Raw genomic sequence first — 21,663 nt, 5'->3', positions numbered from 1 at the left:
GGGGAATGGAGATGTTTTCATAGCTCTTCCTTTGTTCATGGTAATCAGACCTTACGCTCTGTAAATTTTTAAGATTCCATGCATTCAGTGTCTGTTTTGGAAAGTGGAATCCTACTGATACAATAATGGAAACTGAGGTTTCCAAAGTTTGATTTTAGAAGTACTAGCCAAGGCTTTGATAAAAAAGGACTTTACGACTCCTTTTCTAGCAGTAAGTTCCTCACCTGTTGAGGAGGGCCTGTCTTCCCAGGCCCACCCTGGTGTCTGCCTGTGGTAATCCCCTTCTGAATGTACAGAGGAGACGGAAGAGGGCCTTTCAGTTCCTAAGAAGCCTTGCCCAGGGATGGGAGATTTAGATTTCCTGCTGTTTGACTTGCTGATCAGCTTTGGTTTGCAAACTCCTCCTAAAAGTGAAATAAATTAACTCTTGACATGTAGTAATTATGTTCTCAACTTAAAAACCTACCCAAGTGCTGATGGGTTATATGCCGCTGAGAGAAAGCGGGAGGATGGCAGGCGGTGCGAAGAACCCAGATCCTAGGACCCAGTGAAGTTTCAAAGTTAGTACTTAAAAGCCAGAATTTACTTGTAGCAACTAAAGCAAAAGGGGTATGTCCTCATGCCATCAACTTGAAAAACATGTAACCAAGGAAATTAAATTTCTGAGAGGAACATTTCTTTCCGGGTCTTGGAGCACAGAAACTAAGGAAATTAAAGCAGGTTGACGAAAATGTTAAATCCTAACTACCTCCTTGCCTGCCAGTTTAAAGAGAAGCAGAGGAATCTGTACACCACCCCAAGGAAATTTTATGCCAAAAAGCGTGGAACAGAAGCCCCTTCGTGGCCATGCTACTGGTCCCCAGCAGAAGCTCAGCAAGTCTTGGCGGCCTGTTGTTCCAGGCTCCGGTATACAGAAGTTCACAGGAGTGGGATGCCCGACAGGGCTCTAGAACAAAGCATGGAAATGATGTCTGAAGAGAACAGAGCCCAGGTGAGCAGCAGACGTGTTCCACTGCCTCACAGAACCTGAGACCTCACCCTGCCCCGAGTCCCACGGCGCCCAGAAAAAAGTGGGTAGAAGGCAACTGCAACCCCTTCAACTGTCTGCACAGAAAAGAAGTGCAAGTCCTTGATGGTCAGGAAGAGAACAGAATGGGACGAGGGGAAAAGATGCTTCTGGAAGAGAAACTTCAAAATACACAAAGCCAGTTTGGGCTCCTTTGGTAAAGAACAGATCATCATCAAAAAGGAGAGGTGGAAAGCTCAGGAAACAAAATACGGCAAGGATCAGAACAGACACGACAAAAAGGGCGTTAGCACGAAAGGAAAATGTGAGCTAGAGTAAAAGCAACACATGAAGATGACTGAAATAATTAGATTAAGATGACTAAAATAACTAGAAGGTAACAGATCTGGAGGACAAAGACTAGCTGGCAAAAATGTAATTGTGTTTTTTGAGATGGATAAGCCCAACAAAAGAGGCAAAATAGAACATTTCCAGGAGTGTAGAAATCAACCTGCAGGTGCAAACAGCCTCCCTGTGGTCAGGAAAGTCTGACACAGCACGAACACCAACATACTAATTAACTTATTCAAATTGAGGCAAAGAGGCTTCAGGCAGATAAAACTGTCACCTGCCAAAAAAGGGGACACCTGGCCGCCTTCTTACACAACCATTGACGCCAGGTGGGGGAAATGTAATAGTGTCTATGGAATGTTTTGAGAAAGGTGCCACACTGTCCTTTCAAGTATCAAGGCAGCAAGAAGTCATTCTTGAGCGGGAACAGTCTCGGAGGACAGCAGCCTCTGAGAGAAAAGGGAGTGTGAAAACAGTACCAAAAAGAAAGGTCTCAACAGAAGGGGTACGTGACCAGGGTTGCTTGAAGTGGGTGACCGTCACCAATGTTACCACCTTCAAATACACGCACAGGTAAATCAATACAAATCAGGAGGTAAGAGCAGAAAGGGGAAGACTGTGCTCATCCTTCAGAGCAGGAAGTGAATCCACGTGGCCATAAAATACACGTGGGTGTAAATAAATAAGAACCTCTGATCTCTTTGATCTTCTTCACCTTAGTGAGATCTTTTGCTTGAGGATAACAGGAAAAAACCCTAAACTAAACCTGAAATACTGCTGACCTGCCAGTAAATTTTTAAGCATAAGAGATCCTAGTTCTCAAAGATTAAGAAAAAGGGGTTTCAAAGCTTAGAATCACAGTTTCTTGTGTGCTTGCTTTTATCAGGACGTATGAATGATTGGTTCTGATGTCTATCTGGCCTTTTATGTGTCCATATAGAGATACTTCTAAAATGATGCTTATCAGACAAGAACACTAGCTTTCTGGATGATGTGATCTGAAGGGTTTTTTTTTTTTTTCTTCTTCTATGGCTGAAAATTCTTTTATGCTGAGCCTGTTCTTTTTATTACAATAGTAAGTCCCTTTTATTCAAAAGCAGAAAGGAACCTGTACTTGCATTACAGTTAAAATATGTCGATCCAGATAAGGACTAGATGCAAAAAAAAAAACCCAACACTCAAAGGTGACTTCTGCATAAAAATCTCCGTCCTTTTAAAATTTCTGTTTGTGTTACTAAAATGTCTGAGCAGGTAAAAAAAAAAAAAAAAAAAAAAACAACTAAGTAAAACCGTTAGAGGGGACTCTGGGAACACACAAAATGAAACGTCTTGGTGACACATTACCACTTGGAAGTAGACTGGCGTTTTCTTGGGAAAGGCAGCAGAAGGGCACAAGAGTGAACACACTTCACCTGAATGAGGTGACGGGTCCCCTTCCTCTCTGCGGGTCTCCCCACTGGGCACAACGGAGGTGCTGGTGCCACCGGGCACCACGCCGACAGGTTGGGACATGACGACTCCGTGCTCCTCGACTTTGTCGTCAAAGCTTCCCATGAGCGCCTTCCTGATGATGTCTTCCAGACCGAGGTTACTGGCAGGATCAGCGAAAGAATGACCTCTAGAGCTAACTGAGCCTGAAAGAGACCAGCACGCCATTTCTGCTTATTTCCGAACAGCAGACGGAGAGACAGAGACCAGCGGACTCCAAACGGCCTTTGGGCCCACGGGACACACAGCCCCGGGCCAGCTGCCTGCAACACCCCGAGAGCCCACACAGGGGCGCCCAAATCCCCCAGTGGTAACTCCAGCAAATTGAGTTTTCCTTTGCTAAATGAATGGGTCCAGCCACTTAAAGTTCCTCGGTTTTTTCTCTTTTCAGCTCCCTCGTTTCTACACTGTTCTTTAGTGGTTTTGATTCTCTTTGTTCCGTTACCTCTCCAGCAAGTGTTTAGTGAAACTGGGCTCCCTTTTCACTGCCGCTGTCTCCTCCCCGACTACATTTATGCACACTGGGGCAGTGCCCCTGCTGGGCAGTCGGTACTCGATGGGTATCGGGTGGACACATTTTGATTCTTACCTGAGGTAGTGACTGCTGGCAGATTAAAGATCTCAGTTCCTGGTTGAGCGGCTGCTGTATTTAAACAAACATTTGAGTTAACTGAGATGGGATAATCACGTACACTGAAGGAGATAAAGTCTCAAACCCTACAGTGAAATTAACCTTTTTATTTCCCATGATCCCAACCTTATTTTTCACCAGTTAAGACAAAGAAGTAATTATTTTTAAAAAAATCAAGCAATAAAAAATTGGATGAGGTGGGAAAATCTGAACAGGAGCCATGTGCCCACAGGAGGAAGAGAGCGCTCGCACTGCCGGAGAAACAACAATAGGAAAGGGATCCAGTTTGCCAGAGAAGAGACGCCTCTGGGATGAGCCCAGGAATGCCAGCCAGTCTGAGACAGCCTGGCCTCAGACCCCTCCATGAACAGCATGAAAACGTGGGCTTCCCTATGCTTCACCGGGAGCGACTCCCACAGGCACAGGAGCAGCCCGTGATTTGTCATTTGTGCAGTTTGAACAACAACAGGTGGGACAGCCTGGGAACTACCGATAAAGCGCCGAGAGAGGTAGAAGGAATCTGGGAACGTGAATGGTGTTCTCACCACAACTTCCAACTTGCTGCTGAGAACTCGAAAGAGAAAGAATAGGGAAGCAGGGTGGGGGGTGTGCCCCAGAGCAGAACGCGGAGCTCTGGGGGAGTCTGCAGCAGGATGGGCTCTTTCCCGGAGAGGAGGCCACTCTCTGAAGCCGGGCTGCATGTGCCTGGAAACTAAAAACTTCCTTCATCGGGCAACTTTAAATTGGCAACAGGAAGGAGGACAAAAATCTCCAGGAAGAACTATACAAAACCATGACCGTCTCCCCACTCATGGGTCAGGAAAACTTGCAGTAAATAAACTGAACCTGAAAAAGTGGAGTGACGAATACACAAAAGTTTCTGGAATAGAATTCATTCATTCGACAAATATTTATTAAGCATTTGGTGGAAACCTCATAAAATCACCTTCTTACTGATCAAAATGGTCAGATAAAGACGATTTCATATTTTTCAACTGGTGAGAACAATACGATCCTCTGTGTATTTTCCCTCTGGAGCTTACAGTTTGGCGTGGTACTTTGTGAGGCCGTCAGAATGGAACCACCCCCGTGCCTCAGTAAAAGTGCCAACTTCCTCGAGTCCCAAGGCCTGTGGCTCACATGCTTAACGAGCACTCCAGGCACAGGGATCGATACTCAAGTGTGAGGACCCCTGGCTTAAAACAGATGGGCACACGTGTGTGAAAGAACATGATGTGATAACCACTCAGAAACGGGCAGGGAAGACGGACAAGGGACAGCTGTTTAGGAGGCAGACTCGACAGGAAGAGGTGCAGAGGGAGGGCTGCCCAGAAAGAAGCTAGTGAAGCCACAGTGGAGGAAGTGTGGCAGGGAAGGAGGGGGTGACGTGCTTCTCCGTGTGCAGAGGTAGAACGTTAATTCCTTTTTAGACACTTAAGAAGCCAAATGCACAAGAAGACAGAGGTCCTCAAAGGTATGCAAGTGAAACTTCATGGGAAAAGCCGAACCCCACTTCGGACACAAATCTGGGAGTTTTCAGCACACAGCTTACACCCCTGGAGCGGGTGAGAGGATTCAGAGGTTCTAGTGCGTGAGGACGGCACTGGGAAAACAGCATTCAAGGGTCAGGCAGAGCAAGACTGAGCTGCTAAGAAGACATAAAAAATGTCCGGAGTAGAAGAGAAAAAAACAGGAGAACATAGTATCTGAAAGCCAAGAGAAGAGAATATTTCTAGAAGGGGAAAAATGGCTTGTGGAAGATCAAATAAAGTAAGTTTAAAGCATTACGGTTTTTGAAGAACGAAATCACTGATGTCCTCGGTGGGAACGCTGAATTAATTGAGAGACTCCAAGGTGAAACAAAGTGGTCTCGGTTGCTGATGGCTTGGATGTCTTGGTTCTACTTCCTGGGGAAGACGGAATGTGCCCTGGGGACCCATCAGCCCACTGCTTCCTTAACACAATTCCTTAACTGTCCCTTTCCACAATCGAAAAGAGTTCCTGCGATCAAAAAATTCCCCAAGCAATATTGTTTGTACTTGCATTAAGACATTCACGCATTTTATCCTCTGTTAAAGTTAGGGACTTGTTTCATTTTACATGTTCAGAGTAGAGACCATCTGTCATTGTAAAAGTGCCCAACACAGCACCCTGCTCAATAATTAATTGTTGAATGAATGAATGAGAGAGCTACCGCCTGAGGACAAAAGAAAATAGAAGACAACACTGTTAAGCGGGCTTCTTCAAGTCACATGTGGCATTTTTCTGTCAACAATTTTTTTCCCACTAAAATGAGGCGAGACCAAGACTAGAGAGGATGAGCGAAAACCCCTCAAAGATGGAACAATTCTAAACCGGCTGTTCGAGAATCGGCAGGTCTTCACGCTCTGATTCTTCTCTGCCTTCTGAGAGAATGTGAAGATGAGAGCACCACATTTTTGTTGGTGACATTTGACGCTCTCTGTAAGTAACAGATGAAACCCGTGATGAGACAGAAAAATGTCATAATTTTTTTTAAAGAAGAAAGGATATCTGTAAGCCTGATAGCAATGCTGGCCAATATTCTAAAATATTTATCTTCCAAAGAGAGAGTTCACAACAATAACTGACACTGGGCTCACCCTTTTTTTCTCTTGGATGTTCAACCTTTATTAATCATAAAGTGTCAGATCCAAACACACGTCCACCTGGCAGTTTGTAGTTCACAGCCCACAATTTCCTTTCTTTTGACAGGGTCGGGAGACTAGTAGATCGCAGATCACAGAAATAAAGCAGATTGCGGAAAACCCAGATCCGACAAATCTCGCCGCGTCACTGGAGGTACTTGAGGAAAAGATGGAGAAGTACGACTTTCAACCCAAAGGGAAGGTCTGGATGCCACAGAGGTTTATCCTACTGAGTATCTACCAGTGACGTGGGTGACGATGCTGTGAGTACAGAACTGTTACAAGCCAGTGAGCGCACCGCCAGAGACGTGGGGTTGGCACGCCAGAGTGGGGCCACCGCCCCATGACTCACCAGTTAGGCAGTCTGCACGGGTTCTTAAACCTCCCTAGGTTTCCTCATCCGCACAATGGAGACGATTACACCGTGGAGGGTGTAGGGCCGCTGTGAGGATTAAATGCCTTGTACATGCTTCCAAGTGCCCAGAGCTATAACGACATAACTGTCTGCCTGCCGTTACTGTTATTCTATTTTCACACGGTGGACTGATCGCATCTACAGATGAATGCTGAATGACTGAACAGAGATCCAGGAAGACACTGCTGGGGTAGGAAAAGTAACTGAGTGGCACAGCACGGACTTGGAGCCAGTGACTCCAAAAGTACAGCAAAGGAAAGGTACGGACCCAGAGCAGCGCATCAAGATACCCTGATATTTATGCTCGTATTAAGTGCACTATATCCTAACTGCGTGCTCGTTGCCCAACACCCTAATACAATCTACACTCCTGAACAGTGATGCCTCTGGGGCAGAGCACACTACTCAGAACTTACTGAGAGGTTAAGCTAAATAAAGTGGTTTTCTGCGGAGGGACACTCAGAACCAGCAGCGTGAACAGCTGATGACGCAGGATGTTTACAGAGAGAAGACTTGAAGGACACGCTCTGTCTTCAAATGGCTGCGGAGTGGTCATGCAGACTCGGCCCAAACGGATAAAACTAAGACCGATGGGTAAAAAAAAAAAACTACATGAAGAGCTAATCTGGCCCCACATTTGTTCAAAGAGAAGACGGACAGCTTCAGAAAGCAGCAAGTTCTTGCTCTCTAGCAGGCAATCTTCATGTACTGGCAGACATTTGAGAAGAAACTTTAAGATCAAATGTGGTTGGACAGACGCCTACAAGAGCCTTCAAACTCAAGGATCACATGAGAGGCAACACCAGAGATACAATTATTATTAATGCAGGTTTTATTTTGGGATTCATGAAAGAAATCCCACTTACCCATATCAGAGTCACCTCCACCAGAGGAGTTCAACTTACGAAAAATCTCCTGCTTCTTTGATTTAACCATGGGTGACGTGTTTTCGAGCTTGGTGAAGAAGGAAGGCAAGTAGCTTATACTCCCTGGCGAGCGGGAATCATTCCTGTGGGGAACACAGTTATGCCTATTATGTCTGTTTCATCATGTGCTAACCTTGGGGGTGTACCCACTTCCCCATTTCGTGTCTGTGGATAACCCTACGTCATATATGGGGACACAAATACTTCAGCACGCTCATAAAGTGAGGACTGCAACGGAGATAATCTAGGATGGAGATTCTTAACGAAGACCGAATAAGCAACAAATGATGTTAACAGGAAAGTGAGAAACAGCTTACCATGATGCCATCTGCTTAACAGCACAGACACTGGTATTATTTATAGCTGCCACATACACCAGGAACTATTCACTATTCTACTAGCAGAACTGCTATGAAGTAGAAGAAATTAAAACTAATAGCACGACTTGCCTATAAAACAGCCAAGAGCTCATACCTAAGCAATCAAAACCTGGGGCCTTCAACAGAAGAGCCACAATGTAGAAATAAAACTGCCTCTGTTAAAATCATTTCACGCCTCCCACCAGATGAGCTGAGTCTCATGTAAAGGGTTTCGCAATCATTTGCAGCTTCCTATACTAACACATTTTAAAGAACCAAATTTCCTTTAACCACGATGATCTAGCTAGAGCTGGAGATGACAGCAAAGAACAAACGGAAGGCTGCTGATCACCTCATCTGGTCGGGTGGGTTCATTCATCATTCAAACATAAGAATACCTGCCATATGCCAAAGAGAGACAGATATGTGATAGAAAATGGGCAGGATGTGGCCCCTGTCCTCAAAAAAGTCACAAACTGAAGGGAAAGCGTAAATATATAATTAAATTGAACGTCAGCCCCTTTCTAAAAACAGATTCTCCTCATTTCGTTGAAAGGTACCAACATCTATTTGCTTGCCCATGAATATAAACCATAAATAACTTAGAACACATTGTTTAAGAAATGCACTAGCAGTTTGGAGTGAGACCTTGGTTTAGAGCTGGACCCTCCCTCTATCTGACCATGGGCACCTCCTAGATTCACCTCCAGGAGCATCACGGGAGTGTGTTCTACACCAAGGAAACAGCGTACGTAGGGACTGAAAGGAATTCAGGGGACCGTAAGCAGCTTGACACGGACACAAGAGTGTGGTGTGAGGGGGAAGCGGCAGGAAACCAGACAAGCAGCATGAACCTGCTCATGAAGGAACTCAGGTGCCGGCCTACTGGCTTAGAGCTTGATTCCATGAGTTTTAGACAAATCACTCTGGTGGAAGTGGACCAGGCAGGGGCCAAACCAAAGGTAGAGTCTAATCCAAACGGAAATAAAACCCAAATAATTCACAGGGGCTGGGTTGGGGTCAGAAATAGGGAAGAAAAAGTCCGTAAAGCAGTTCAGCAAAGGTGCTCGTTAGGACTTCCCTTCCACGTGGAGTCCACAAGGCCTGGTGCACGATAAACACTCAAGCAGGGCTTCGATCGACAGCTGAACAGCTGACCACGTGGACAGAAAAGGATTTTTTAAAAAAGATCTAGAAAGGCTTGGTTTCAAGAATAGTGAACACTTTTTTTCTGTAACCTATTTAAATGTAACTTTTTCACTAAAATCCACTGGTATTAGATCACCAGGGAAAGAGACTTCGTGGTCCTTGGAGAGTCCTATCCTGACACGTAACCCGGAGGGGAGAAAAGGCACAGGACACACGCACGCTCTGACACGGGAGCCGCCAGCCGGGACACGCTCCTGCTCCTCACCTCTGCTCTGCAGGCTCCGCCCCTCTCTGAGACAGGAGCAGTACACTGTCCTGTTTCTCATGCACGACTGGAACCTGGGGTGGGGAGATGGGCTCGTAGGACTCAGAAGAGACGTGACTCCTCTCTGGGGATTTTCCAGGCCTGGTATTGTAACATATAAAATATTAGATTGTGCTCCTGGGGCCTGCCTACAAATCACCCTAGACGGTTTGAAACCGGTTCACTCATTACGTCATTCAGGAGAAAGGAATAAAAGTTGCTAGCTTCTATCAGAAAAAAAGTTGCCTCAGATCTTCACTATATACCGGGTTATCAAAAAGTCTGTTGGCGCTGCTTTATCCGTGCACGTGCACTGGTGGCACATGACAACCCGGGACAGGCAGCGGCCGATGCTCCGAGGGAGGTCAAGGTCATCGTGCGCTTCGGTATCACACCCACCATCCTGCCCTTGTTACTCTGGTGAGCCCTCCAGGCTTTGACCTCTCTCTCTGAGTCAGTCAACACTGAACAGGTCTTTCCCCGTGAAGTTAAAAGAGAAAGGACCAGAGAACTAAACTGAACCCTGAGCACCCCATCAGGTGAGTCAAGACAGGCTCTAGCTGCCCCCTGCTAGGGCTGCGCGATTCTCTGCGGTTTCATGTTCTTCCTCCGGATACCACATTGGTAAAGATCACGTGATACAAACATACTGTTTAGACCAAAACAAGGCTTTGGCTTAGTGACTGTACATATTAAGAGCTACCTGTGACCTTTAAGTGTAATTAGTATATACGTACACGACCTGTCCTTTCCTTTCCCAATCAACCCCATCCAAACAGGTGGCCATTTTTTACCATTTTTCTTTTGGTTCCTTGGTGGTTACCTCTAAACTAAATAATCTTACACTTTTCTTGATTTATCAAACTTGAAACTATCACCTCCCTTCCATGAAAGATGAAGAACCTGACTTTTGAATATACATTAAAAAGATACAGTACCAACTGCTCGGGCAGTGAACATTTTAAGAACAGGCAAAAAACCCTCATTTGTACTTCCCAAGGAGTGAGAGTGAATAAACTTTAGGTGTACAAAATTAATCCCCTATCTTGTAGATCTATTCAAATTGCTTTACTCTTCAGAAATGTACATACAATTTGAAATAAAAACCATACTGGGGCGGCTGGGTGGCTCAGTCCGTTAAGCTTCTGACTCTTGATTTCGGCTCAGGTCCTGATCTCCCAGTTTATGAGACTGAGCAATGCATCAGACTCTGCTGACAGCTTGGAGCCTGCTTGGGATTCTCTCTCTGCCCCTCCCACAATTGCACGCCTCTCTCTCTCTCTCTCTCTCTCTCTCTCTCTAACATAAATAAACTTGAAAGAAAAACAAAACATACCTTCCCCTGGATTTGTCCACAAGATTTTCTGGAGAGACCCTTGGACCTGGTCTTTGATGGTGGACAGACTGAGACTGGGATTCTGGGCTGTAACGATTTGATGTTTTAGTCCTCACAGGTGTGGACACCAAAGCAGATGGTGAATTTTGGAATGTAGAAGTGGGAGGCTGCTGGGGAGGCTGTGAGGAAACTTGATTTCTAGCAAAATCTTGTGTGATGATTTGCTGTGAATGAGGAGAGAAGGAATTGGTTAAACCCACGGAGTGCTTGCCCAAAAATGTAGCATTAAAAAACCTGGACATCTCTTTTGTGACTCTCTGTGAAATGTGCCTCCCGCACGATCAAAAACAGAAAAATTAACAGAAGAACTTACACAGATGTGATCAGCGAGTGTGATCAGTCGGTGGGTCCTGGGCACTTGCCCCACCCCGTCGGCCTGTGAAGAGGGGGGCAGCTGCTGCTGTGGAGACAGGGATTCCTGCTGGGGTCGGTAGTGATGTAATGGTCCTTCGTATGGTCTGCTGGCTTCACCTAGGGGAGGGCAGACAGGTAGATGTCCTACTCAGGAACACCCCTGCCTGTCACTCACTATCAGATTAAACATAACTCAGGGACACATGGGAGGGACATGGTGCTATCGCTAAACAGAATTCACGATCTTAATTTTGGAGGAAAAAATGCTTATCGGGACTAGTATAAACCGTGAGAGCATGAGTGGACAAAATATCAGCTATTTTCTGTATCGTTAAATAGGAACAAAAGAGAACTTGATAAAAGCTTCAAGATAATTTCCCACCGGTGCAGTCTTAAGGGGTTCTACAGCCATAAAGACTACTCTAAAACAAAACCAACAAAACCAGTTATTCCTGCACACGGTCTGGGCAGATGATCGGAAGCAAATGACACCTGCAGATGTGCAAACAGGTAAACCGGTGGCTAAAAAGTACCTACTTTCTGCTTGGTTTGCCTTCACCACCTCCGGCTGATAGGCCTGTAGCTTCTCCTGGGGCGGCGCTGGCGAGCTGGCAGGGCTGATCACCTCAATAGCATCGCCAGGCGCTTCATACCGATGAGAAGATACTTTAAGAAAAGGAAAGAATCTTACTTTAAAACTAATCCGACGAGAAGTTGCAGAAGTCCAAATTCTTCACACCTACTCGCATATTTTTGGTTTTTATTCTCAGAAACGTTCAGTGGCACCCAGGTTAGTGATAACAACCAACAAGCTCAATGCATTGGTTTCAAAGGTCCGCAAGTGCTCCCTCAGTGTCCCTGGTCTCTGTGGGACACAGGGTTCCTGAAACCGTGTGGCCTCTGAGACCTTCGGGCGGGGAGGCAGAGGATAGATGTGTGACGTTCTCCTGGGAGCAGAAGAACCCCAGGAAGGACCTTTCTCAGAGGGGAGATCCCAACGGTTCACTGCTTCCGAGAATTACAGTTCTGTGGGACAACGAGCTCTTAGAAGAACTTTCAGGCTACACAGTGGCTTCGTTACCAGGATGCTTTTAAAGCTACAGATTAAGTAACATTATATAATGATTTTCTCAAATCACTGGAGTACTGCTGACAAAAAGTATTACTCCAAATAACTTCTTGGCACTGTTACACGTGAAAACACACAGAAATGGCAGGGAATGTCTGAAAAGTAGCAAATGCACTCTCCTGGCAGAAAGGACGCCCATGTCAGAAAAGGCCCCCTCTGGGTAGCCGTTCCCAGAAAAACAGGGTCAGTGGGGTGAGGGTCCAGGCAGCCGTTCCCAGTCTCGCCACGGCCTCAGAAGGATGGGAGAGGCACGTGTAACCTTCTGTTGCGGAACCTTCTGACTTTAGAGTGCTCTTTGCATCTACGGGCTGTAGCAAAGAATCCGAGAACACTGTCAGAGGCCCAAAGGGTCCATGACTGCCGGGATCAGCCAGTGTGATCAGTCAGTGGGTCCTGGACACAGGTGTAGAAGTTCGGAATGAACTCTTACCAAGCTCCCACCTATGATCCTCCAGGACTCAACTGAACGGCCCTTCCGTCCTCCCCCTTCACCAGGCCATGCAGGTTGTGACTGGCTAGGTTCTAGTACACTCGGGAGAACGGGAACCTGACAACTGGGATGGAAATGAGCTTTCGGGAGCTAAAATAAATCACTATATTCGAAGTCATTTATACTACTTTGCAACTTCTGGAGCCCCTGGCATTCATCACTGTTTAAACACCCGGCATCCTGAATCTGCTCACCACGTCCAATATACAGTCAATAGACTAATGCTACACTGTGCACACACCCCTCTAGAAGCCGCCAGGTGAAGATGAAGGCACAGTGCTTCACCTGCGGGGGGAAGGACGCTCTGAAGAGAAAAACCGAAAACCATACAGGGTACCTGTAAATAGCCTGTCAGCTTCATGCCAGCCATTTACCCAGGGATAACCCAGTCAGAAAAGAAGACAGCTTTTCTATCTTCAGACCTTCTGAAGGACAGACTCCTCGAGCAAGGTCGGCTCTGTCATGCCACCTGAAAAGAGGGGCTATCCAGCGACTAGCGAACCATGTGCCACCGCTTTCAGTAAGCCACAGGCTGGATCCCAGTCCTGGAACCACAGATCTTCCCCAGGGAGCAAGTTTCTGCACGTGCAATACCAATTTTGCAGATCTTCATAATCCCAGGCTAACAGAAGTTTCCTGTCTATACAACAGACTATCCAGCTGCCCCCTTCTCCCCAAAAACCTCAGCCGTGGGGCAGATTTTTACCCAAACAAATTATAATTAGGCACGGGGTAAAAAGAATTACACGTCGCATGCTGGTGCACACGAAATCTCCAACTCTGTTCAGTTTCGTTAATGGAAACAGCAGAGACAGGACTGCGTGTGGTTAAGTTATGGCAAGCATTAGCTGACAGTCGCTTAAATACCTGCTGCTTCCTTCAGGAATTCCATACAGAATTTAGGCAGCTGTTAACAATAAATTCAAAGTAACTTTTCCAGCATCTCACTGTAGATTTGTGAACCCTTACGGACTTAGAGGGTAGATGTCAAAACGACGAACCGGATTTGATCAAAATCCAACCGGCAGGGAGGGGGTGGGGGATGGGGGAAATCGGTGACAAGGATCAAGAGCACACTGATCGTGAGGCACACGGAGTAACCGTACAGAAGCGTTGCATCGCTACATCGCACGCCTGAAGCTAACAGAACACTGTATGTTTACACCAGAATTAAAAGTTAAAAGAAACACATGAGAACAATTTTAGAAAACGAGCACAGAATATGAGGCTATGCGTAAAGGAGGAATAAAAATGACCAATAAATATGTGAAAAAAGTTCTTTGTAAATCCGACTTGCAAGACAGATGTGATGTAAATACCAATTACCAGTAAGACGGTGGTGTCGCTTTTTAAAACTTTGTATCTCAGCAAAAGGATACAAGAGACTGTGGGGTATCGACTTGAATACCGAACCACATACTAGAAGACGCCCCTGAAGGGTCCCCCCCTGAAGGGGCCTTCGTAGCACAGAGCTTGACGACACATCTGTCATCTTTCAGATTCCTGAAAATGTTAGTGAGCTCTGTCCTACTTCCCAGCTTTACCTTTCCAAAGGCACGGGGTTCTCATGGAAAACACCTGGACAGGCATACTTCAGAAGCTGAAGTTGAAATAAACACGACAGACAGCAGGACAGACATTTTGCACCTGTAAACCCACCAAACCCTTTCATGACAATTATGAGCAAGGTCAGGATTTTCCTTATACCGTATAGCTCTGCTTTACCTAGAGAAGAAAGTAATTCTTTACTCAGATATCACATTGCAAAACTCAGATGAAGATACATACAGCTACTAGAAGAGTCTGAACTTTGAGAGCCACGTTCCCTCGCATCCTTGTCCGAGGCAATTTGCCGGGTGATGATCACGTCTATGAAGTTAGCTGCGGTAATGGTAGTCTTCCCTCGGGTCCTTAGCTCTTCCTCATATCTGGATTTTGGAGGAGGCCCTTTATCTTTCCCAGCCTCTGAATAAACTACCGAAGAGTGAGGCTGGGGCTTGCCACTTGGAAAGGCGGCCGAGGTGTACAGACACTGAACAGATCTCTTCTCCGCCTCCAGGCTTTTCTGCTCTAGCTGCTGCTGTTCACTAACTGCAGCTGACCTGCTTCTCAAAGTTTCTTCTAACCTGGAAGCTTCATGCTTACTCTCTTTCGTTTTGGAAACCTCCATCTGGGGGGCAGAGGCTGCGGCGTCCACGAGGGCGGCCAGGGCGTCCGCAGCGGTGCTGTAGCGGGAGGCCGGCAGGCCCTGGCTTATCGACGGGCCCCCGGCGGGCAGCGGCCTGCGAACAGAAGCAAACCACACACAGCTCCGTGAAGGGCGGGCTCTACCGGGGGCGCGCTGGGGAGGCGGCGGGGTCCACCGCACACCAAGACGTGTCGGGCGGCCACCGATCTAAAAGTGCGCGGTACGCAAGAGACCGTCTGTTTGTCCTTGGTCCGAACGTGTCCGGGAGACTCACATGATTCGCAGCTGAGCGCTTGGATCCAAAGGTGTGATTACACTGGTTCCGTTGGTTCCCTGGAAAACGCTGGGTCTCTGCTGCAACATGGGCTCCTGAGCTCTCACTGAAGGGGATGGGGAGCGGACATACCCGTGGCTGCCAGGTCGGCCCGGCTGTTCGGAGCCTGTGAAGGCCAAAAAAATAAAATAAAACAAAGAAGAGGGAAGGGAAGACAAGCCCCGAGGAAGAACCTAGAGACGGCCACATTTAGGGACCATTCCTTTCTTAGTTATTCCTGACAAGAGAAAACGTTAAGAAACTTGATGACCCGCCTTTTGGCCTTGCTCATGTTCCACACGAGTTTCTCAATAAACATGTAATAAAACCACTCTCGTAGCTCGAGAGAAAAACATCCACTCTCATTTACTGGCGCTTTCATTTCTGTGATTCCTGACAGAAACAAAAATGACACCAACAGTGAAGTACAGTTGATCCTTGAACAACAGGGATTTGAACTGCACCGGGCCACCTACCTGTGGATTTTTTTTCTTTTTTTAAATACAGTACAGTACCGTAACTGTGTTTTCTCTTATCATTTTCTCATCAATTTCTGTTCTCTAGCTCACTTTATTGTAAGGACATATACATGAGACATGCATACAAAATATGGGTAATCAACTATTTATGTTAGCGGTAAGGTTTCCAGGCAATAAATAGTAGGCGACTGGCAGTTTGGGGGGAGTCAAAGTTATACTTGGATTTTCCCCCGCTGCGTGGGGGGTCAGCGCCCCTCACCTGAGTACAGGGTCAGCTGTGCTAATACAAATCGGGGGCTCCTGGGTGGCTCAGTTCAGCATCTGACACTTGATTTCGGCTCAGGTCATGAGCTCGCGGTTTGTGAGATCGAGCCCCTAGTCGGATTCTGAGGTGACAGCCATTAAGCCTCCCTGGGATTCTCTCTCTCTGACTCTCCAGCATCTGGGCGCGCGTGCGCTCTCGCTCTCTCGCTCTCAAAACAAATAAACGTTAACAAAAATCAGGTAAGCCCATCTCTCAAGAGTTTTCCTCAAACTCCGGCGTGTTTACCGTTTCCAAACTCCCATTCGGCGCCGCCGTCTAAACATCGTGATGAGGAGGACACACGTGATGAGAGCTGCCACCACCCCAGGGTCCGAGGCGGCTTCACTCAGCCACAGCTCTCCCCGCTCCACTCCGCCCGCCCCCAAATCAGCTCCGCTAACCACCTCCTCCAGCAGCTGAGCTGTTTTTGTTCGCTTGACCTCAGCTCTCCCCGAACAAAGCCACAACTTGGACTCTGTGCCGCACGACTCTCTGGGAAGAGCTCAGACTCCCTCGCTCTTCACTCCCTTCTGCGCCTCCTCCGCCTCCTCCGTTCTCCGCCCTCAGAGGCGGCGCCGGCAGTTTTACCGTGTGTCCCTGTCCCCACAGCAGGTACCGCCCGGCCGCACCTCTTCAGCAATTTTCTCCCTTCCAACCATATGTCAGCTTCCACCAGCACTTCTATATTCCTAGGAGAGGGCCTGCTATTTAAATTTCTGTATCTCGGCCAAGACTATTCCTATTTACGCTGCCACCTGATGACGCGTGAGAGTCAGCGTTTCTTTAGTCACACCGACACAGAATACTCACAAACCGTTCAAGTGTCTGGTGGGAGAAATGGGGCCTATCGTCTCGAGTCTGCGTGTTATCCGTTAGTGGGATCACGAGCATTTTCAAAATCTAGTTCCTACCGCAGTGACGCTTTAATTAAATGCGTTTCACATTTGTATGTGGCCAGCGTAGGATCGGTACTCGGGTGCTACCTCGCTATGCGTTACAGCACTTCCTGTGGTCAGACGCAGTGATTCCCGCCTATCTGCGGACAGCAGACCGCAGCTACAGGTCTTTAGGCTTTGCAAGCGCGCAACTATTCAAGATAAATCCTCAGGAATGACGTCACGGAGTCGAGTACGAGGACCGGCTTTGGACCCCTGCTCTATACTGCCGCCACTTTGATTTTAAGGGTCTGTTCCCCACGACCAGGAGTGTGCCCTCCGGTTCCACACCGCCCTCTCTGACCAGCCCCGCGTCGGGAACATCCCTCCCCGTAACCTCCAAGGACGGACCGGCTCCTCTCCCCGCACGCTTGCCGCCTGGAGAGCTCAGCCGAGCCAGAGTCTCAACACTTACGGGGGACTCCCGGGTCACCAAGTCCAAGCCGTCCGTTGTCCTAAGTGCCAGATCTGTCTACCCGGCAACACGGACATGGGACGTGGTTTCATTTCACTGATGGAGCCCAACGCAAGAAGACAGATATGCCACAGATAAGAAAGTCCCAGAGACGCATCAAAGCGTGTCCCGTGGTAAAACCCCTCTGCTCTTCACTTTTGTTAATCCCTCTCTATCTTACGTGAGGGCCGATCTTGTTTCTCATCTCTTCCTCACCCGCTGCATCCAGTTACTGCCGAGTCCTTCCCGTTCGCCTCAAAGGCATCCTTCCCGAGCAGTTCCTTTCTGGCCTCTCCCAGTGCCAAACATCTCAAGCCGTTGTGAGCGACCGTCGCGGCCTTGCTATTCTGGTGGCAGCACGTGCCCCCCTCCGGGGTTCTAATCCACCTCAAGCCCCTCCTGTGTCCGTGCCCCCTCGTGTCACCTGCCTCCCTGCCGAATGGCAGCACCTGTCATCTCCAAGTGCCAGCCCTCCTTCTAACTGTATTTCCACTCTTCCTCCAAGTCCAGCTTGACGAGTCCAGCTTCAATGAGCCCCGAGCCCAGTGTCTTCACACAGCGTCTTCGTAGCCAACTGCTGGGGGCCAGATCCAAATGACGCCTTCTTCGTGAAAACGTCACCTTCTTGTTCCAAATTCACGTCTGCACCATTTAAACCTCGATGGCGCTCTCACCTGTCCTTCACTTACGGCCTGAAATCACTTTCTGTCTCAGGATCCCCGTGTGTGAGATAACCTCGGCATCCCCACGGCAGGAGCGGGTGCGGAATGAACAAAGCCACACCACTCACCCGACCGCAGGTAGAGGTCCGAGGACGCCGCGGCTATCCGCTCCCGCTCCTTCTCGCGCTCCCGCTCCGCGCTCGCGGCCGCTGCAAGGTGCGTTGAGTGTCCTGTAAAACACGCGAAGTCCGCCACTTCAAGACAAACACATCAACCTGTCAGGTACAAACAACGTGTAAAGTCTCAAGTGGCTGAAAGGTTTCCAAAATGCTCCAAACTCCACGTGTGGGAAGGTTAAGAGTTTTGGATGACAACTAAAGCCCAACACGAGCTTTTAGGATGTTTCTAGAGTATGGCGACAGAACGGCATAGTAGAACCATTACTAAATATTAAGTGAAAGACCAAATGGGGAACAACTGCCCGAAATGCCTTCAAAGGCCGTGCTGTCAACACGGTGGTCGTGGGGGGGGGGGGGGGGGGGTGGCCGCAGACTCTCACCTGGAGACATAGAAGCAGAGTTGTATGGCCTGGGGGGGAACGTAATCTGTGTACCAGGAATATAAGTGATTCTGTCCATGGGTGGAGTACTTGTTCCCCCTGGATGAGGCACTAAAATTGCTGGAGGCATATTGGTCAGGTCAATGATTCCTGCTCAAAAGACAAATACGATAAAATTATGTCAAGTATCGGTCTTTCTAAAGATACAGAACTGTATGTGGCTATTTTATATGGTTTATCTCTATAACCCAGCGATACTTTGTTATACGGTATAAATAAAAATGGCCCAGATCATCATCACTTCGTAAGGCCGTCTTTAAGTCTACAGAAGGCCATGAAATACTGTGCCCCATACCAGTAACCTAAAAGCACGAACAGATTACAGAGGGAGGCAGCAAACTGAAAAAACAATGGTTTCAAACACCCAGCTCAATGACTTCATTTAGTAGTTCAGTGTTCACCAAAACACCCCGTCTGACACATTTCTTCATCTGCCTTCAAGGCCTAAAAGCTACACGGCCAAGGATATGGCTGCCTCTTCATTCTTTCCATCATTCATTCAATAAATACTCATTGATACTCAGTACACATAACGCACTCGTGAAACCGAAACGCAAAGACACACACCCCTCGTTGCCGGGTACGGGAGACCCAGCTGCTGCTCCCGTGGGGAGAGGCCTCTGGCCACATCTGGGCGCAGGTTCACCTGCATCTGCTGTGAGGTAATGTAATCATTGAGGATTGTCTGTCTCGTGTTCTCCATCGCGTAAAGCTGATACTGACTTGGGTAAGCTGGGGTTGGTGAGAGCTGTCTCTGAAACAGGTAAGCAGCAGCTGCTGGCGGAGAGAACAAGAGAAAGGTGTTCAGCTGACGGAGTCCACGTGAGGTTCCTTTGCCGAACATCACCCACAGAAAGAGGCGGGGCTCTCGCTCTCCAGCTAAAATGCGCGTGCAGCCCTTATTCGGCGTGGGTAGGAACGGAACAGGGATTAAGGGAGATTCATTTTAGACCCCGACACATCAGCAGTATGAATATACGCATTCTAAAGTCAGATGTGAAAGGGGCGTCTGGGTGGCCCAGTCGGCTGAGTGTCCGACTTCCACTCAGGTCATGATCTCGCGGTCAGTGAGTTCGAGCCCCGCGTTGGGCTCTGTGCTGACAGCTCAGAGTCTGGAGCCTGCTTCAGACTATGTGTCTACTTTGCTCTTTGCCCCTCGCCTGCTTGTACTCTGTCTCTCTGTCTCTCTCTCCCAACATTAAACATTAAAAAAAACCCTTTTTAATTATAAATAAATCAAATCAGATGTGATGGAAAAGGGGGAGAAACTAGACACAATAGGAGTATGAACCTGTTTACCAAGTAGAACAGGAGCTAAAAAACTTCTCCACTAGTTTCACTTTCCATCTTTGCCATGTAACTTTTATTTTTCACCTAAGTCTCAAGGGCTGCATTTGAGAAATTATTTTTGTAGTGCCAATCATTCAACACAACCGAACAGAAATATATGTGAACACACTTTCCTGGGGCTGAAGAGGATTAGTCCACAAGCATTTAATTAATCCATGTGTTTAGAGCAGAGAACGGCAAACTTAAAGGCCGGATGGTAAATATATTAGGTTTTGCGGACCATATGGTCTGTTCCACCTACTCAACTTTCCCACTGTAGCTGCACAGAGAAAATGAAAGCACCCACAGACAAAGCATCAACAAATAACTGCCTGTGTTCTAATAAAACTTTATTTACACAAACAGGCAGCAGGATTTAGCCCCCTGGCCATAGTCTGACTAGCCTAGGTCAGAGCATGACACGAGATGCTAGGAAGGGGTAGGTGTGTGTGGTACGAAGTAGCAGGTAAAGTCTCTATGCTCAAAATATTTAGAATCCAGCTCCAGCTCAAAAATAACCAGTAAATAAAACTGCTACAAAGTACAGGACTATGGTATCACTCCATGAAGGTATAAACCGTCAACGTTGTCTGAAAACTTGAGTGAACTATTTTACATATACACGTTCTCCCCAGAAAAACAAATAACCAGTTTTCTGGAATGTTTGCCTCCCCTTTCTTCACCCGGAACTCCCAGCCGGGTGATTCTGTCAGTGGAATCTGTGGGAGCTCCTGTCTCAATTCTGGGAGACAGTCCCTGAAGAATTAAATGTAGGCTCCTCTGAAACTTAGTGTTCTCAAGTGACAAACGACCTGATGGCACTGATACAACCCTCAGAAGGTACAATATTTTCTACAGGCACCTCCCTCACTACTAGAAAGTGAAACTAACACTTAGAAATCCTGACATATTGGTAATGAACATCTCTTCTCCAAGGACCACAGTAAAACAAAGGTGGTCTGTGTCCCAATTTCAACCTGAAGGATGTGACAAGCGAGAAATTTAGGAGAGAGGAGAGGATGAGCAGAAAACACATTTGAGGCAGGGTCGGTGGGCGAGGGGAGTGGGCACCGGGGGCGGGGAGGACAGGGGGCAGCTGGCCCAGCAGGTGCATCAGGACAGCCACCGACACACTGACAGGGCTCCTTTCCCTCAGTAGAGCACATGACCCTGAGCCCAGCACAGACTGCTTGCTAGAAAACCAACGGACTCCTGCACCTACATGAGGGATGTTCACCCACAGCCAGAGGCCGTCTGTCTGTTCCAAAGTTCCTTCCTGCCGTACCTGCCACTGTGATTACGTAACTTAATGAAAGAATCTGGAGGTTGTTGAGGGAAGAACAAAAAGTGGTTTCTCTGGAAACTAAGTCAACTGCTTTGGAAAGACTCAAGACAGAAGCTGAATCATGTATGGACAAGATAATTTTAAAAGACAAAAAAAAAAAAAAAAAAATCTGAAAGGATTCTGTAGTGCGATTCAAGTGGTTTTAAATTCCAGCTTCACTTAAAAAAGCAAACATGGAAATGTGAGTATCGTTTATGTAGCAAAGAAAAGGGTGCAGTTTCATCGGTGGACACTGGCCCAAGATCAGAATTCTGGTGAATGAATGTCTATACGGTGAATTCAAATGTTTAAGGTATGCCTGTATCATTTAAAAACAATCCTTCACATGGGCCCACCTTTTCAATCAGCTTAACCAAATGCCATACCTCTTT

General features: G+C 47.4%; 2 protein-coding genes across 19 annotated transcripts in view; one reads left to right on the top strand and one right to left on the bottom strand.

Moving 5' to 3' along the window:
- The window catches only part of TTC19 (tetratricopeptide repeat domain 19), a 49,982-nt gene extending 33,868 nt beyond the window's left edge, over positions 1-16,114 (top strand). Inside the window, exons 9-10 of one of the 2 annotated variants that reach the window (XR_015243887.1) lie at positions 6,210-9,834; positions 10,463-16,114. Coding sequence is in view for 1 of the 2 variants with exons in the window: in XM_086686129.1 (XP_086542255.1) it covers positions 6,210-6,389 (180 nt within the window). In the remaining variant the exon portion in view is untranslated. Of the gene's footprint in view, positions 1-6,209 lie in introns of both variants that reach the window. The other variant, XM_086686129.1, reaches the window with a different exon arrangement.
- The window catches only part of NCOR1 (nuclear receptor corepressor 1), a 161,107-nt gene that overhangs the window by 2,388 nt on the left and 137,056 nt on the right, over positions 1-21,663 (bottom strand). For 11 of the 17 annotated variants that reach the window (XM_086686110.1, XM_086686118.1, XM_086686117.1 and 8 more), the window contains 13 exons: positions 19,186-19,395; positions 18,559-18,708; positions 18,128-18,229; positions 15,127-15,292; positions 14,453-14,946; positions 11,583-11,711; positions 11,005-11,162; positions 10,632-10,855; positions 9,257-9,397; positions 7,424-7,566; positions 3,435-3,488; positions 2,770-2,991; positions 225-404 (listed from right to left, as the gene is read on the bottom strand). In XM_086686110.1, coding sequence (XP_086542236.1) covers positions 225-404; positions 2,770-2,991; positions 3,435-3,488; positions 7,424-7,566; positions 9,257-9,397; positions 10,632-10,855; positions 11,005-11,162; positions 11,583-11,711; positions 14,453-14,946; positions 15,127-15,292; positions 18,128-18,229; positions 18,559-18,708; positions 19,186-19,395 — 2,373 coding nt within the window. The remainder of the gene's footprint in view (positions 1-224; positions 405-2,769; positions 2,992-3,434; positions 3,489-7,423; positions 7,567-9,256; positions 9,398-10,631; positions 10,856-11,004; positions 11,163-11,582; positions 11,712-14,452; positions 14,947-15,126; positions 15,293-18,127; positions 18,230-18,558; positions 18,709-19,185; positions 19,396-21,663) is intronic. The other 6 variants (XM_086686126.1, XM_086686127.1, XM_086686113.1 and 3 more) reach the window with 4 other exon arrangements.

The sequence above is a fragment of the Puma concolor genome, chromosome E1 (assembly GCF_028749965.1).
Source record: "Puma concolor isolate L17-30 chromosome E1, mPumCon1.1.hap2, whole genome shotgun sequence".
NCBI classification, from domain to species: domain Eukaryota; kingdom Metazoa; phylum Chordata; class Mammalia; order Carnivora; family Felidae; genus Puma; species Puma concolor.
This window is presented reverse-complemented; position numbering and strand designations above follow the sequence as displayed.